The sequence below is a fragment of the Enoplosus armatus genome, chromosome 8, assembly GCF_043641665.1.
Source record: "Enoplosus armatus isolate fEnoArm2 chromosome 8, fEnoArm2.hap1, whole genome shotgun sequence".
Lineage (NCBI taxonomy): Eukaryota > Metazoa > Chordata > Actinopteri > Centrarchiformes > Enoplosidae > Enoplosus > Enoplosus armatus.
This window is the reverse complement of record NC_092187.1, coordinates 20,438,704-20,455,696: the sequence shown is the minus strand read 5'-3', so window position 1 is coordinate 20,455,696 and position 16,993 is coordinate 20,438,704. Positions and strand designations below refer to the sequence as shown.

The window sequence follows — 16,993 nt, the reverse complement described above, 5'->3', positions numbered from 1 at the left end:
TTTTTTCTATACATGGTTTAACAGCAAAACACAGAATCATGCTGCATCCACTCTGCTACCATTTTAAGAAAACAGAGAAATGGTGCTTGAAAAGTGCTTGGTTGCTTGATGGATAAAGCAGCGATCAAAGTGACGAGTGGGTGCAAGATAACTGGCTGATTGAACTGTCTTCAGTTTAAGTGGTTCAAGCCATAATTTCTAGGAACTCATTCGTATTTTTCAGAAAATACAAGATTTGTGCTCATCCTTCTAATACATAATACAATAACTATTCAACAAAGATTAAAAACTACAAAAGCTGCCGAGTGAGGCCAGATCTTATCAAGAGAAACTGCAAACAAAGAATGGAATGAGGTTTTGTTGAGCTACGCCCATCTAAAGCACACACATCATTTAAAAACATTCACAGTTCTTTGCATTGATTGTCACAGCTGACACATAATTAAAAACTTTAAAATACTCTCAGACTACCACTCTCCATGATAAAACCTAGGGCTGGGCAATATGGCCAAAATCTTCTATCACGGTATATGTCATTTTATCACGGTAATGGTATACATCATGATAGCCTACAGTAATTGTTCTGTAAATTCAATTAAGGAATGGTTTTAAATGACCATACCGTACTTCATGCTCTGTATTCACGACGTCACTCTCCTCCTCCATGTTTTCTTGTCACTCACTTCTTCTCACGTGAGAACGTGGTAATCAGTTCTGCTGCCCAAATCACGTTACCTTGAGGCAAACGTGAGATCACTCGAGAATCCAGCCCTGATTGGCTCCATAGCCTGCCCCAAATATATGCAGAGACACTAAGGTATAGCTTCCACGGTGGAAATGGTATTACCAAATCTCTACCGGTGGACATTTCTACCGTTGCACGATATATACCGTCATATTGCCCAACCCTAATAAATCCTCACTGAACAAACACGCTGTTGTAATGTCACAGACATCTAATTTCTCTATTATTCTACCCGTCTGCTTTGCAGCCATTAAAACACTTCACTGTTTACTAAATCTGCCCGTACAGGTGCAAAATCTTTGGAAGCTTAAAGGAATAGTTTGACATTTTTGGAAATATACTTATTTGCTTTCTTGCCAAGAGTTACATAAGAAGATAAGAAGAACTCCACTGGTTGCCTGGCAACATCAGAATGATGACACGACTCCAGCAAGTCACTGCGCAGGCCAAGAAATAGTCCGGCACACAACCCCCCTGTAAAATTATAAATTGTTGTTTTGTATGGATTAAACGAGATACAGAATGTTAATCATTGAGCTTTAGAGGTGCTGACAGATCTTATTACCTTAGTAGCTAACTGTTTCCCCCTGTTTACAGTCTTTATGCTAAGCTAAGCGGCTGCTGGCTCATGTTTACCAAACAAACATGGGGGCAGTATTGATATTCTCATCTAACTCTCAGCAAGAAATAGCGAATAAACGTATTCCCCCTAAATGTCAAACTATTGAGATGTTGTATAATGAAATACATTTTTTTATATTCATTTCAGACTTGCATATTTAACCCAAAAAGGTCACAGTGAAGATGGAATAACCATTAATACAGAAAGTGTTGCATGAGATGCTGGAGGTGCAAACATGAGGTTTGTTCACATACAAACATTCACTCATAAATAAGTAAAACTCAGTAATTTACCCCTGAGATATAAACACATAGTGCAACTACTTGACAGCACTGTAAGGACCAGTATCTCCACATCCTGGTCATCCTGCTACATGCTGTGATGTCAGTCCCCCCTACGCTCTGTTCTGACTCACCGAGTCCACAGCTGGCAGTCCTTGTTGCTCTCTACTGAAACTGCCCCTTTGCCCCCCGCTGCTACTGCTGACCCCCATCCTTTGGAGGTAACTGACTGGGGTCATCTGCAAAGGGAATAGCTGAAGAAAACAAGAAAGAAGACAGTTCATTTCTCAGGTGTCAGTGGCAGTATCCTGTTCATCCAAGGTATTAATATAATCAAGATAAAATGTATTTTCCTCTTTGACCTTTATAATTATTTATTTATATAATTTCTGCTGATCAGTTAATCTTTTTGGTGTGCCTACGTAACCTCACCCTTATCCACTTAACAAGTAAATATGTCTGCTGTGAAAAAGGGCCTATGGGCTTTTCCACAAGTCTCAGAGAAAATGCAGCAACTTGTGACGGTGCAAAAAGTTCTGGCACCACAGTGAGAGAGAGAGAAAGAGATCTTCCAGTCTAACAGAAATGAGAGTCAGCTCTTACTCGTTAGAACATTGCATTTCTGGTCTATTGTTTGTCTATGGTTTCTACAGTACTGACACCAAAACCTGACTTCTACTATACTTGTGATGTTTTAGACTATTCAGATCTTCTTGTTATCATAAACAATTGTAGCTCTGCTGGAGGTTTGACCATTTATTCACAGGTATACTAAAAACACAACACAAAACCACTAAATTATCTGTTTAATGAGGCCTTTCTCACAGCATTGCAGACCCCCACAGTGGGCTGCCTCTTTCACTAATGGTTATTATTTTGCACAAGTGGGTTATTAGCAGTAATGCAGAGAGAATACTTGTGTGCGGGAGGTACTGACGAAACCAGAGACTCTAATTACATTGAACGAGTACTTTGAGAGACTGAATGAAATTCCTCTTCATTTAAACCTGCAATAATGGATTTTTTGGAACTTGGGGGCAGCGGAAACAAGCTCTAACATATTATCACCTTTTAAGTTAATATGGCAAACTGCTTATTTACACATCCAGCAGATACGGAGCAACATTAGCATTATTAGCATTCAACTGGAGTCACATTTCTGTCCACTTGGCGAATGTAAGTCCAATATTCACCCTGTTCTTAACTCTGCTTTGGTCTAAACTAACTCCTGAGGGAAATATCTGGCTCTTTAGCAGCAAATCCTTTCACTATGTTCAGCAGCTAGTTGCAAACTAGCAGACTAGTCAGCGGTTTGGTGTTAATCAGGTAGTGTACAATTGATTTTTAGAGCTTTTTTTGCTGAAAACTATGCTGAGCGGTGAGAGTGATCCAAAACAGTAAAGTTGTGGTATAGAAAACAAAAAATCTTTCTCTGTGGGTTCATCACTACGAGTGACACCTTTCACATATATAATCAAAAATATTGATTATAGCTGCTTAAAATATAATTTGCAAAACTCAATTAGCTTTACTTACGATTCTGAAACTGCTGCGCTGTATATCTGGTTAGGAGGATCCCAAAACCCTCAATGAGAGCAAGCAAAATTCCCCCCATCATGGCAGAGCCCATCATAGTTAACGGCCCACCTGGAGAAAAAAACAGAATTCATTGAATCACACTAATTAATTTGATGATGGTCAGTGACACAGGAAGGTGGTGTCAAGTTCATTGTGATTTATGGGCTTCTTCTTACTGCGTGCTGCTAGAATGGCCCCAGTCAGCGCACCACTTGTTATGGAGTTCCAAGGATCCTCTTTCCCTCTCAGGCGAACTAAACCACAGTCGATTGTGGAGAAGAGCCCTCCCCATACCGCGAAGCTACCTGCAAAACCACCAAAAACAAGGCAGTGAGTGTTTGCTAATTTTAGGTTTTAGTTTATGATTTTAGTTTTAGGCAAAGAAAATGTAATCATGAATAATTCAATAAAATAACTGTCGCAACCAAAATATAACAAACCCCCATGGCAGGTAAACAATTTAATATACACAAGGGCTCTAATATATGTATGTATATATTATGTGCATATTAAGATTCCAAGAGCTACATTAAAGGAAACAATTCATTCACAGAGGAAGACCTCCTCACCTCCAATCTGTGGAGCTCTTATTCTCACTGCGTTGGCACTACCTCTCAGTCTGTGTCCGACACCCTGAAACATTAGAGCACCGTTTAATTCTGCCTTTAAAAACCTGATGAGAGTCAGAGCAAATAATAATCATCATTATCATGTGGTGAACTCACTGCAGGGGCGTTACGAAAGCCCTTGATCGCCTGGAACACCCCTCCTCCAATTGCACCCATGGTGAAAGCACCTCCACAGTCATCCACTATCCTCCAGGGACTGCAGGAAGGCATTAAGAGGAGAGGGGAAAACATGTAAAGACAGAGTAAAGAATGTAATGTCAAACTATTAGACATACTAAGGTTTTGTAATGTAAGGTGTGCATTTTCAGCACTCCTCAAAATAGTTTATTGTGGAGAGAAAATTGGTACCATAACAGAATTCACACTGTGATACTGCAATGATTTTGGTTGGTTCATTGACAGTAAATTAGAGACAACACTTTTATTTGAGCCAGTCCATCCAAGTAACTCTTATTGGTGCCACCCTATCATACCCTGTTGTAGCATCATCATACTTATGCTGAAACAATCAGCTAATCAATAAATTAGTCTATAAACAGAATAATAACTATTTATCTAGCAACAATATCAAAAGGGTATTTTTCACTATTTTCTGACATGTTATAGACAAAATGGATAAAAACAATGGACACTGTTAAATACATATTCTTGTACAAATGTAGCCTACAATTCACAAAATATCAGTGCAGTTATTAATATTATTATTTGAGCAATCATAGCCAGGGATTCTGTCAAGACCCCTGCATATGGCAGTAATATCAAAGTCATAGTCCCTGTCCTGTGAGCTGGTCCAGGATTTATCTTTAGTTGACATGAGTACTGTAGTCTTGCTGTTGGTGATTGGAGGTTTGCTCAAATTCACAAATTTAAACTGCACTATACAATATCATGTGAGTAACATGTGAGAGTTATATTTTAGGGTACCATCCCTTCAGCTGTCACTTAAAAACACTAACATATTCATGTAAAAGCTTGCTGAAGCTTAGACTAGTAGCTAAGTTAGCTGTGGGTACATACTGACCACAGCCCTTCACTAAGCTAGCCGGCTAAACCACAGAGCTTCTCTGTTTACTCTGACAACAACTTAAACATGACACGAAGAAGACAAAACTACGTCTAAGGATAGCACTGATGAATTTATAACGAAAGGCAAGTGTTAACTAACTAATCCTACCAAGGTTCACGGGCATATTCCTCCATGTTTGTTGTCGTCAAGCGAACAGTGCAACGTCATCATTGTGCGCGCCGTGTGCTGTTTTGGGAAGTCGCAGCGCAGCTCTCTCTCCTCGGAGATCAAATAGGACGATTTTCTGTAAAACAGGTATTGTGGAACTTATTTTTATTCATTCACTCAATTGAAAAGAGCAGGTTTTTAGTGTTCGTGTTGTTTTGGGGTGTTTATGAAGCGCACACGTGTGTTCGTTGTAATCGAATTCGGCGTAATTTGCTGCCTCGGAGTTACCGAGCGGGCGGTGCAGTTTATTTTGTGGAAATAAATGTTTTATTCTACATGAAGCGAATGACTTAAAACGCATAAAGTCTCCTTTTTAAAAAAAATAAATAAAACGTTGTCCAAGCCTGAGCAGCTAAAGCACGCAGAGGAGAATAACCTAGTCTGTGGGAGGGATACTGAAATGACTGGTGAACCATTGTATTGCCATCAGGGAAGTTTCCTCAGCCTCACGGGCTTTAATCTTGATTCAGGGACATTTCCATGGGTCCTTATCTCGGGACAACTTTCAGGAGTCACAGTTGCTGGCTTTGTTGCATCCCTGTTGATGTTACGTACTGTAGCAGAACTCTGCAGTGACAGTGGGAAATTAATATAATATATTCATGTTGCAAAATCTGAATTTAATAGTTTTGGAGCTGTCCACACCACCAAACCCCTACCAGCTGTAGATGCACAGTTTCAAATAGAAAAGTTATGCAGGTGTTAGAGCTGCAACAAACCATTCACTGTTGTTAATTTGTTTGGTTTATAAAATGTTAGGAATCTGTGAAAATGGCCATCACATCATTTCCTAGAGCCCAAGATATTGTCATTGAATTCCTCTTATTTTCTCCAACCAACACTCCAAACCCTAAATAGTTAGTTTACTGTCACACAAGACAAAAGAACATCTATATATGTCTATATGAATTACTTTTGGATGATTGGGTAAGTGTCTGGGTTTTTTATGACAGAGGCCATTATCTATGTATCACTGCTTCCAGCTGCTGAAGGCAGTGGAGAAAGGTTTGCAGTCTTGGTTGCATCATGAGTTAATCCTCCCGTCTCTCTGTTTTAGGATGCCTCTTCCCCCGGCACTGCTGGCCCGCTTGGCCAAGAGAGGGATTGTTAAACCGTCAGAGCAAGGTAGTAGAAAAACATTTTAGCATTCAGACATTTGTCTTTATTTTTTCATGTGTCATGTATCAACCTTTCTCCTCCAATTCATCCAGAGGTAGACGAGGAGATTATTGCTGAAGATTACGATGACAACAACGTAGATTATGAAGCCACCAGAGTGGAGAATCTGCCACCAAACTGGTATAAAGTGTTCGACCTTGCTTGGTACGTATACTTGATATTGACTATTGAGTGACGTTTTTTCCTCTGACATTCTTTTAACGGTTTCTAGAAGGTTGAAGTCCCATAAAATCGTATTTGTTTTTTGCTTAAGTATGTTTTATTAAGGGGTCAAACTGAGATTCAAACACAACAGATTTTTATAACAAATTACAAAGAAATGTCACCCTCATTCTTGCACTAACATAGTTTATTTAAAAAGGTACATTATTTTGATGTAAGATTAGGCCCCAGCAATAAGGTCTCTCAATGATTTGTTTCCTGATTTATATTGAGAAGGCTGTTGCTTTGGAAGTTGGCTCAGCTGTTTGTCTTGATGGACAAATACTTTATTATAAAATACAGTTGTTGTTGTTGTTGGAATTAAGTAAAAATGACCAGCAACAAACTCACTTTCACTGTTGATGAAACAACATTTCATAATGAGTTTTAAGATGTTTGCGATAATTTCATGCTTATTCATGCTTATTTTGTTGTGATGTCTTACTTATTTAATATTTAACACTTCATGTCTCGATACATGTTAGCTTAGCCTCTCCGCTGCTCTGTGTGTGTTTATGGATTAGCTTGTTATATGTTTATGGGCCACACTGGAAATAAGCCATACTGTATCAGTATCATGTAATAATGATTGTACTACTATTTCACTACACTATAACTACTGCTATGCATCATCAATTTCCTAATGACATTATTCATCATTAATAATGACTAATAATATAAGTTATTTTTCTAAATGTAACCATTTTATCGTCTTTCTCCTTCAATCCATAGCGGTCTTCCTTATTACTGGAATGTGGAGACAGATTTGGTGGCCTGGCTTTCCCCAAATGACCCAACTGCAGTGGTAACAAAACCTGCCAAGAAAATTAGAGGTACGGCATTATAAAGCCTCCATAACTGAACATTTTCTCTGACACAGTTAAGATCATTATTGCAGTCCTGTCTCCATGGAAATGTGTTACCATATACCATTCATGTCTGACTTACAAATCATTGCAGATAATGACAAATGATGAATGCACTTTGGGTTTGTTTTTTTGCCAAATTCTGGCAATGGTTTATTTTGTAACTATTGTCTTTTTTTTGTTTTATTTTTATTTTTTAGCTGAGGGAGGAGATGAAAGAGTTGAGCGGCAGTTTGAGAAGCCAGACAGAGAGCGAGAGCGGGAAAGAGACAAAGAGCGGGAAAGGGATCGGGACAGAGACCGAGAGAGGGATGAAGGGAGGGACAGAGACAGAAGAAAGCAGCGGAGAGAAGACATGGCACCGTACAGTAAGAACAAAAGAGGTAAATGTTTACATCATATGACACAACCATTTTCAATTTGATGATGCTTTTTACATTAATGGATGTTACATATTTATTTTCCTCAGGGAGAAAAGATGATGAGATGGACCCCATGGATCCAAGTGCTTATTCTGATGCCCCAAGGTACCGTATTTACAGTCATAATCAAACAAGTTCTTGGTCCCTTCTTAAAAGGAGTACTTCAAAAATGATATGGGTCCAGCTCGAAAACAAAACTCTGGATCCTACAATTCCCATAATGCAACTAAATGCGTCTTTTCATTGGACCCTCCCTACCTGGTAAATGTCCACATAATTTAAACCCCACAACCCTGTTTGTAATGCAGACTTTCTGTTATATATAAGTAGCCTCCAAGACCGAGCTGAGATAACCCCGATGACATCACTTACATCATTAGGGTTATTTTCTCAGACTTGAAAAGCTCCTCCAGAGCCACAGAAGACATTATATAACCATTTTCACAGGCTGAATATTGCTAAACACGTCCCATTAACTTATTTTTGATGTGTAAATTTGGTGGATTGCCCCTTTAAGGTATGAGTAGAATGCATAAAACCAAACGTATTTATCTTTACAGGGGCACATGGTCAAGTGGCCTGCCCAAGCGTAATGAAGCAAAGACGGGAGCAGACACCACCGCGGCGGGGCCTCTGTTCCAGCAGCGGCCGTACCCAAGTCCAGGAGCCGTGCTTCGGGCTAACGCAGCAAACCAGATACCCAAGGAGTAAGCCGAGCTCCCCGGAAACAACTAACAACGACACAGCTGTACAGTTTGCCTCCCCTGCGCTCACATCATAACAGCTGCCGTTACAGACTGACACGTCTCAAGTTCTTTCTTTTCATTCTGAAATGTGTGTACGTGTCAGACATTGAGCGCTGAGCTTTTATACTGCCAGTGCATTCATTATCTTTTCAAACATGTAGAACAGTTGTAAATATGTTTTTATATGACCTAAAGATTGACCTTCTTGTTGTTACTAGGGCCATTTGTCGACATAATTTGCTAATAAAGTTAAAGATTACTGTGAAAATTACTCATTGCAACGTTTCTTTATGGTGTGGTGGTAGATCTTGTAATAACATCTGTACAAATACAATTCTTGACAATGTTTTATTACAAAATTGCAATGCTTTAAAATCTTAAGAAATCCATCACTTTTGAATATTAAAAAAAGAAGGACAGGGAAAATTTGAATAATGAAAACAAATAAGATATGTAGATCAATGGTCTGCTGCTCCTACATAGTGACAAATACAGTCATAGTCCAGTGTGAACACTTTCTCCTCATATCGGTCGAGCTGGACCATCGCTCTGCACTTGTTTTTATCCCGCTGCAGAATACGGCCGACCTGAACAAACAAGTGTAAATGTAAATACTGCGATTAGTAATAATACACACCAGTACACACCTCCTGCAAAAAAAAAAAAAAGATCCTTTGCATACCTGTCCTCTGTTCTCGCCCAGTACAACCATTACAGAATCATATTCACTTTTTGGAACAATGGTTTCCAGCATGTTCTGCTTCACATCTGCCACAGAGAGAAGAAACAGCGCAGTTACTATAGCAACTCTAAGGAGTAGAGTGGTTACCTCTTCACTAATGATTCAGCAGATATTAAATGCCACGAATGTATCTGTATCACATCAATCTTAGTCAATAAGGCATTAATAATTTCTTTATAAAACAATAAAAGAATCCCTGAATCTGTGGAGTTTCACATTACACCAACTGTGTACATGAGCAGTTGGGAAAGTTTGTCTGCAGTGAGAACACACTTAATGTTAGACACAAAATATGCTCAACCGACATTTTGGGAAACATGCTCATTTGCTTTCTTGCTGAGAGTTAGATGAGAAGATCGATACCACTCTTTCTGTCTGTAAATATAAAGCTGCAGCCAGGAGACCGTTAGCTAAGCTTAGAAAACAGACTGGCTTTGTTCAAAGGTTAAAAAAATGAATATGCCTATGAGCACTTCTAAAGCTCACTAATTAACATGTTTTATCTCATTTGTTTAATGCGTACAAAAACTGAAGTTAAATAAAAAGACCAAAATGGAGTTTGAATCTGGACCGAGTGAGGCTGCTGCCAGTCTAAGCTAAGATAGCTTCTGGCTGTAGCTTCATATTTATAAACAGACAGACGTGAGAGTGGTATCATAATAACTGCTTTTTTTAGAGAATAAAAAAAGGGGAGAGGGAAAACTAACACCATGAGAGACTGAGATGGCACTAATGACTCACCGTCTAACAGTCTTCCCTCTTCAGTTCGACACACACAGGTAGTCGGTGTCAGGACATCCTCCACACGCATCTAGAAGAAAGGAAGACTGATCTTAACAGCTCTGACAGAAATTTGACATTTTTATTATTATTAAACAATTATTAATTAATTTTAACAATTATTGAAACACTGCAGCTAAAGATATGGAGCTTTTCGGTGACTGGACGACACCTTTTTCTACCCTTCTAACGGTGTGTTTTTGATTGCTCCTATTTCAGAATAATGTTATTAATCAAACATAAACACAAATATGCAACATCCAACGAAATATATTCTTACCCATGTAACTGGGTAAAAAGCCTGGTGAGTTTAATAATCTCAAACAAATTCCCTCAATATGTTCTTGTCTAAAATAAACCACTCGACGATAACATAGGAATTCCATAACCCAAAGGAGACTAAGGAGTAAGCTGATACAAAGAAAAGATGCTTTGATGATCATGTGATATCTAGGTGGCGTATTAGTACCTTTGAGTTGTAGTACCTGCCCCCTTTGAAAGCTTTATCTATAAAGCGAACTTTCAAGTCTCTCTGGAGCCAGGAGGGGGGAGCCGGTGGCCGCCTCGCCTCTTTCACTGGAGGCTTCTCTCTAAAGAAGAAAAACAAATAAACAGTCCGTTAACTCAAAGAAAACATTGACACATTATTAACCAATAAATGAAAATGAGAAATATTGGTGAATGTAAAATAACAACATTTTAAACACTGATCAATAAGAAACATGAAAAGCCCAGAGTTGTATCGTCATCTTTTAATGGGAATGTACCTGTCTTGACTCGATTCTGTGTATTTCCTCTTCCTCTCATCTTTTCCTCCATCTCTTTCTGCAGACTTGTGTTTTACCTCGTCGCCATTACTCCGCCTCTCTTTCTCCTCCCGTCTCTGTTGGTCCTTTTCTCGCTCTTTTTCCTTCTCTTTCTCCTTTTCCTCGTCTTTGTGGGCTTTACTGAGGCGACCTGGTTTAGTGGACAAACCTGGTTAGCATGGCGTCGAGTGAAACGTGGCAAACACCCAAACATAGACGCTGCAGTGTTGTGAGCAGTGAATGCCCCAAAGGCTGAATCGACATTTTTGCTAAGAAAATAAGTTTCAACGATTAATCGGTTATCAAAACTTGCTGATTCATTTTCTGTCAATCATCAAATCAAATCAGCTCTACACACAACAAACAATCTGAAGTTCATGACTGATCATTTCTGTTTGATAAAACTATCATATTGCTATTCTCATTACATGTAACAGGTTTACATGTAAAAAACCCCCACATACATCACAGTTGGTTAAAATGAAAACACTATTTTGGCATTTGATGACCTCTAAATTTCACTAAAATGAAGTGAAATATCCAGTTTGGCACGCAGTAACACAAAATCATAGTCCATTAGCATCCAGAACATTTTCCATAAATGTTAACCTTTTCCATTTCATTTGTTCAGAGTTACTCACTGACGTCTTTGCTGTTTTTGTCGTATTCCTTGCGCCCGACCACTTTAATAGCATACTGGCTGATAGTCACAGTCTTGCCACCGATAGCCAGCTTCACCATAACTCGAGCGTTGTCTGGATCAACGCCTTCAATCTGCAGCACATGAATGAAAGTTATGACAGCAATACATAGAAATAAAACAGGTAGTTGTTAGATGCCTTACTTCTGTTTCAGGAGATATGGATGCGAACACATTTCAGATCAACTCTACCTTGCCATACAGGTCTTTATGCGCCCCTGACTCCACCAGCACACAGGCGCCTGGACCCATCACCAGTTCCTCCTCCTTCTCTCGCTCCTCGCCTGGCTTGGGGGGACGCTGACGTTTGCTGGGCTCCAGGTCTTTTATCGCTGAACGATCAGCTCCAAGACCCAAACCTTTTGGACGGAGTTGGTGTTCGATTGGCTTCACATCTCTGTAGCAGCCAGGGAACAACAGCATTAAATCAATAAACAAAAATGTAAAAGAAGCTGGACTAACTACGTTTACAGTGATATAAAACTGAGAAAAGTATTTGTGAAGCTGGAACTAAAGCATGTTTAGCCTGTTTGCTTGGTTAAACGACTTAAGCAATTAGTCAGTTATCAAAATTGTTGCATATTTGTTTTGTCAGTCGACCGATCAACTGTTTCAGCTCAAATTTGAACACCACAGTGCAAGTTAAGCATAATGTTAGGAGAGGAAATATTAAAACAAGGGGTCTGTTTGTTACTTACTGTTTAAAGGTGCGTCCAATGCCTTCTGCTTTGTTCCAGCCCATCCCTTTAAGCATAGCTAGTCCATACGCTTCAACAGGAACAGTCTCATAATCTGCCACTGTTGACTGACAAACACATACAGTGATATTATCATACATACATTAAATGCTCAAACAACGAGAAATACAGACACCACACATTCTGCGTTAAACACGTGCTAAATGAGGTGCTTATGTAATCTCTGAGTTCTGAAACACAAAATACTGTTAGTGCCGACTGACTGACAAACAGAAGCAGTTTGTGATGCCGGTCTTAGTCAGCCCTTTGGCTCCAGGCTGTCAGACTCAGCCCGGGCTGACTCAAGTCACCAGGCAGCAGCCACAGCGCCCCTCATCAGAGCAGTGGCCCGGCTCATCTCTGTCTCCACTGAAGGCTTTCCTCTGAGGGAAGCTGGGAGCCAACCCTCACAGAGGAAACTGCATTAAAATGAGCTCCGGGGCACAGTGAGCAAGTTTCCCCTGACTCTCATGTTCTGACAGTCACGTCGGCAGTGACTGAGAGCAGACATGGGATGACAGTGACGAGGCGTGAGGCCTCTGATGAAAAGCAACAGAAAGAAATCTGATTGGATGGCTGAATGTCTCTGGGGAGAATGTTGACACCTGTCTGCCACCCAAGCCTTACTGTACTCATCCGCACACATACGCATGCGCTCTACTGTGTACGCACACAGGGGTGTTATTGGACTCAGTTGACCGTCAGCACTTTCACACACTCAAATTTCAATCTGAGTCAAAGTAGCCAGTCTACCAGACATTTTGTACTGTGAAGCATTTTCATACCCTCACTGAAATGCCTCTCTAGCAGATTATGTGATCTTCACATCTGATACCATTTAAAGAAATTACAACTAAAGAAGAGCCCTCCTCAAACAACTATTACACAAATGCTCTTGAACAAGGCAGCAAACCCCAGCTGCCAACAGTAGAAAGTTTCTAAAATAAAAGCATAAAAGGACTACCAGGTGTACGTATGTGTATTTACATGAATGTTCATGATGGTATAGTTGGACAATAACACGTGTTCAGCTAGCATTATATCGATGTAGAGGAGTGTTTTTAATATAGTACAAGCAAATTAATTACTTTAGACTTATTAAATTAATTTAAGCTCCCGGATCCATTATCTATTTGATCTTGCTGTTCCTTATATTTGTTATTTTTGTGTGTCAGACTTTCAATTGAGACAGTGAATCATCCAATCTCCTTCACCTCTTCACATTGCTCTCATGCTTGGGTGTACTTTCTATGACTTGACTGTGCTCTTGACTGAGCTCACCTAATACTAAAACAAAACAATGCATACACTGAAATATACTGAATTATTTTATGCTCCAAGACTCCACTGTAGTTGAAGTGGAAAGATCCTGATGTGAGACACATACTAACAAAATGGCGTAATGCTGCAAAGCGTATTTCCAACACTTATTTTTAAACAGTGTGTTAGAAAGACTTTAATTAAGACTTCATCCAAAAGATCAAATCAAGAATGTTCTTTTTCTGACCGAACCACTGAGTATAACGACAAACTCACATTCTTTGACAGATTGGAGAGTATTCCTGTCACACAACTGGTATCCATACTTACAGATTCAGGCCGTAGATCCACCTTTACTTGGTCTCCGTCCTCAAAGCCATCGGGCACTTTGTTTTGCATCAACAGGGGGATGCTGAGGTTCAGGTTTCTCTCTGACTGAGGGCCATTCTGCCACTGCTCAAGCTGCCTCCGGGAGTCTACAAGCAAGAGTTGAGAGATGTAGTCGGAGCTTTGAATGAGAGGTAATTATACCCTCAACACACAGTAAACCTCGTCTTCTAAATGTACACACCTTCAATGAGTTCTTTGACAGCCTGAGAATCCACAGAGTCCTTGTCTTGGCTTGTTTCTTGTGTTTTGCCTCCACTCCCCGCGCTGTGGCCCGCTCGGTCATGTCTGTGCCAGCGGTTCTTCTGGATCAGAGGGATGATGAGCTCTTTGGGCTTCTCAGATGGTTTTGAACTACAAGACAGAGTGAAGTTAGCGAGCTAGCAGGCAGGGCCGCTTCAAAACAAGATGTACCTAACGTTATTGTCCTAAATAAGGCATATACCTACCTTAGCTAGATAAGGTTTACGCCTACTTTACATTTGCTAACAACGCCTTATCATTGAATTACTGGCTAACTATATTAGAATGGAAACGTAACGGTTACGCTAATGCTATGATATGTTGGTTAGCATTAGCATACGATGCCTACCTTTGCAATTCCTTTCCGTCAATTCCGGTCAGGTAATCTCGGTCATCTTTCTTGGTCAAAGTGTCGCTAGTCGAAGGTTTGAATTTGCTAACTGTTTTAGTAAAACAAAACGACACTGCCGTGTTTTTTTTCTCTCCTTGGTCCCCAGAAGCAGCAGCCTTAGGGGCACCTGTATCTTCCCCGTGCGACGCCATTATTGTTTGTAACCGACTGAAGTAGGAGAAAGGAATTCTGGTAGTTGTAGTTTTATTCCCCTAAACCTGTTTCTTTTCAGTCTTTACAAATTACTACAATTCCCATCATGCATCAGAATTAAAAGATATAACTACCCGTTAAGACACTTGGACACAACTAAATGTGATTATAATCCACAAAGGAGAGAGAGCAAAATGGGCAGGAAGGAAATACAGTTTGCATATATTTACAAAAAACAAAAATATGTTTCTCCTTGGTAATAGGCTACTCAATGAAATCAAATTTTGTGAATTAAATTCTCAAGACAGTAAATGCAATGTGGTTGTCTTGTTACATCTAATATTTACATTGTGTGCTGGTTTTACATTCTTTGTAGAGTGTATTTCACCTCACTTTCATGTTTTTGCATAATTATTTGGGCTTACACTTTCTTTTTAAAATCATTTATGATTGTGTTTTGGTGTGTTCAGGCTGATGTGGGTTATGTCCATCCTATTATTTGCTACACAGGACCCATTTTCCCTATGAGGCCCATTAAAGTTTTATCTCAACTAAAACTCGCAGCTTTCTAAACTTAATATTTGTTACTGTAATCAAATCAGACTCGTCGCAACTGCACTAAAATTGCAAACTGGGCTTGAAAAACTCACGTTTTAATCCGGTTCTCACGCCTTTAAATCCTGGTTACAACTCGTAAGCGAAAAGTGATGCTGCTGATGCAGGTACAGAGACTGAGAATAATAAGGGGCGGTACTTTTAACTCTTTTTATTCCCTCCCCTCCGTGCTCCTTAACTTCCCAAGATAACCTTCTCGTTTGCCTTTTTCTCATTGTTTTTTTCCTCAAAAAGTGCCTTCTGGAAGCAGGAACATCAACCTGGCCACACTTTTCTTCTGGACAGCACAGCCTTCATCTAATCTAATCTAATCTTCGTCAATTGGCGCTCCGCGCCCTGACTGCACCGCGCCTGCAGTTCAATGACACCTCTCCCCGGTCACATAGACGTTACCGATGTTTGTCTTTTTGTTGACTGCTGCAACAGAATCAACCAGCACACGTGTCCGTGATCAATTAACCTGCAGGAATCCGCCAAACGAAGACTAGAAGGGAGGATTTGACGAGGAGAAAGCGGACATGAAGGTAAGACAGTCCTCATATGAAGTCCAGCACGTATTGTTCAATAGGCACTCCTCACAAGTTAAACAGCACGTTGTGGACCATGACATGTATCCATCCTCCACGTTGTTTTGCCTATAGCTGTGCAGCAGCTGCCACATTTATAAGCGGCCGCTGTCAGATTTGCCCGATAGTAGCTACAGTGTGTGTGTGTGTGCATGTGTGTGCATGTGTGTGTGTACCCCTCCGCTCTCTCTCTCTCTCTCTCTCTCTCTACAAGATCACCACAGCTCTCAGAGCATCACTGTCCAAATATCCCGTCAGCCGTGCACATCGCCTCTGACTTTCTCTGGGATACGGTGGCACCACATACTCATCACTGCATTCCCACGCTGCTTTTTATCACTCTCTCACACACACCAGGCTGCTGCTTTTTAACCAAGCAACTCGTATTTATTCAGGCTTATTGTTTAACCTCAGTCGGGTCAATGTATATAGACGCGTTCAAACGGATCCTCTTTGAAAGGCTGAACTGCTTGAAAAGAATGTGTGTGTGTCAGCGCCAAGGCAGGTCAGTATTTTGCCTAAATATGAGAAACCTGAGAATCTGTTGTGTGTAACCCAAGTGTAAGAGAGTGTGTGTGTGTGTGTGTGTGTGTGCGTTTTTAAGGGGGGGTGCATGTCAGCGAGTGTGTGTAAGAGAAAATGAAGAATGTGGGTTTGTGATGATGGTGGCAGATCTGATGGATAAGAGTGTCATTTTGACAGATGAAGTTTACTTTTGTTAACAGCAGGTGATCGTGTGTGAACTCATGATTAGCTTTTAAAAGTTTGAGACCTTTTTTTGTATACCTATGATGTAATATGATTTTTTTTACTTTTTCAGAAATTGTCTGAACAGAAGCCCGCGTTTGTTGCACCTGCACCCTTTTAGCCTTAAGAAAAAGACTTGCAAGATGTACATCTGTAGTTCACAGCCAGGTGTGTGTGCATGCATGCATGTGTGTGTGTGTGTGTGTGTGTGTGTGTGTGTGTAGGATTGTGCACGAGTGCCTTGCAGCTCTGCACATGTATTACTCATGTTGTGGGGACATAATAAATCAGTTTACAGAGTCACATTGTGGGGACTTGCCGTCCTTTTGGGGATGAAACAAGTCCCCATAATGTAAATTATTA

At 40.2% G+C, this 16,993-nt stretch overlaps 4 protein-coding genes across 4 annotated transcripts in view; 2 read left to right on the top strand and 2 right to left on the bottom strand.

The window, feature by feature from the left end:
- Window positions 1–1,825: 1,825 nt before the first annotated feature.
- On the bottom strand, window positions 1,826–5,060 carry timm17b (translocase of inner mitochondrial membrane 17 homolog B (yeast)). Its single transcript, XM_070910289.1, has 6 exons — window positions 5,030–5,060; window positions 3,952–4,051; window positions 3,796–3,859; window positions 3,403–3,531; window positions 3,185–3,295; window positions 1,826–1,902 (listed from the first exon to the last, which is right to left on the bottom strand). The coding sequence occupies exons 1-6, from the start codon at window positions 5,053–5,055 to the stop codon at window positions 1,844–1,846; spliced, it is 489 nt and encodes a 162-aa protein (XP_070766390.1). The 5' UTR covers window positions 5,056–5,060; the 3' UTR covers window positions 1,826–1,843.
- A 37-nt stretch (window positions 5,061–5,097) lies between these two features.
- On the top strand, window positions 5,098–8,757 carry pqbp1 (polyglutamine binding protein 1). The gene is made up of 7 exons (XM_070910288.1): window positions 5,098–5,176; window positions 6,147–6,214; window positions 6,301–6,412; window positions 7,202–7,302; window positions 7,536–7,718; window positions 7,805–7,862; window positions 8,318–8,757. Exons 2-7 carry the CDS (start codon window positions 6,148–6,150, stop codon window positions 8,466–8,468), a joined length of 672 nt encoding a protein of 223 aa, XP_070766389.1. The 5' UTR covers window positions 5,098–5,176; window position 6,147; the 3' UTR covers window positions 8,469–8,757.
- Window positions 8,758–8,898: 141 nt separating this feature from the next.
- On the bottom strand, window positions 8,899–14,701 carry gpkow (G patch domain and KOW motifs). The gene is made up of 11 exons (XM_070909806.1): window positions 14,508–14,701; window positions 14,100–14,269; window positions 13,859–14,004; window positions 12,230–12,336; window positions 11,724–11,928; window positions 11,473–11,605; window positions 10,793–10,982; window positions 10,495–10,615; window positions 9,987–10,056; window positions 9,186–9,271; window positions 8,899–9,090 (listed from the first exon to the last, which is right to left on the bottom strand). The coding sequence occupies exons 1-11, from the start codon at window positions 14,699–14,701 to the stop codon at window positions 8,962–8,964; spliced, it is 1,551 nt and encodes a 516-aa protein (XP_070765907.1). The 3' UTR covers window positions 8,899–8,961.
- Window positions 14,702–16,305: 1,604 nt separating this feature from the next.
- LOC139288499 (membrane-associated guanylate kinase, WW and PDZ domain-containing protein 3) overlaps window positions 16,306–16,993 on the top strand; it is a 35,224-nt gene continuing 34,536 nt past the window's right edge. Inside the window, exon 1 of the mRNA XM_070909804.1 lies at window positions 16,306–16,388. Coding sequence (XP_070765905.1) covers window positions 16,306–16,388 — 83 coding nt within the window. The remainder of the gene's footprint in view (window positions 16,389–16,993) is intronic.

Coding starts and splice junctions, on each gene's coding strand:
- timm17b (XM_070910289.1), bottom strand. CDS start 5,055: ATGGAGGAATATGCCCGTGAACCTTG. Junction 4,052..5,029: donor GAATATGCCCGTGAACCTTG/GTAGGATTAGTT, acceptor GCCTTCCTGCAG/TCCCTGGAGGATAGTGGATG. Junction 1,903..3,184: donor AGCGCAGCAGTTTCAGAATC/GTAAGTAAAGCT, acceptor TGTTTTCTTCAG/CTATTCCCTTTGCAGATGAC.
- pqbp1 (XM_070910288.1), top strand. CDS start 6,148: ATGCCTCTTCCCCCGGCACTGCTGGCCCGCTTGGCCAAGAGAGGGATT. Junction 7,303..7,535: donor ACCTGCCAAGAAAATTAGAG/GTACGGCATTAT, acceptor TTTATTTTTTAG/CTGAGGGAGGAGATGAAAGA. Junction 7,719..7,804: donor GTACAGTAAGAACAAAAGAG/GTAAATGTTTAC, acceptor TATTTTCCTCAG/GGAGAAAAGATGATGAGATG.
- gpkow (XM_070909806.1), bottom strand. CDS start 14,701: ATGGCGTCGCACGGGGAAGATACAGGTGCCCCTAAGGCTGCTGCTTCT. Junction 14,270..14,507: donor GACGGAAAGGAATTGCAAAG/GTAGGCATCGTA, acceptor TCTGTCTTGTAG/TTCAAAACCATCTGAGAAGC. Junction 10,983..11,472: donor CAAAAACAGCAAAGACGTCA/GTGAGTAACTCT, acceptor CCACTAAACCAG/GTCGCCTCAGTAAAGCCCAC.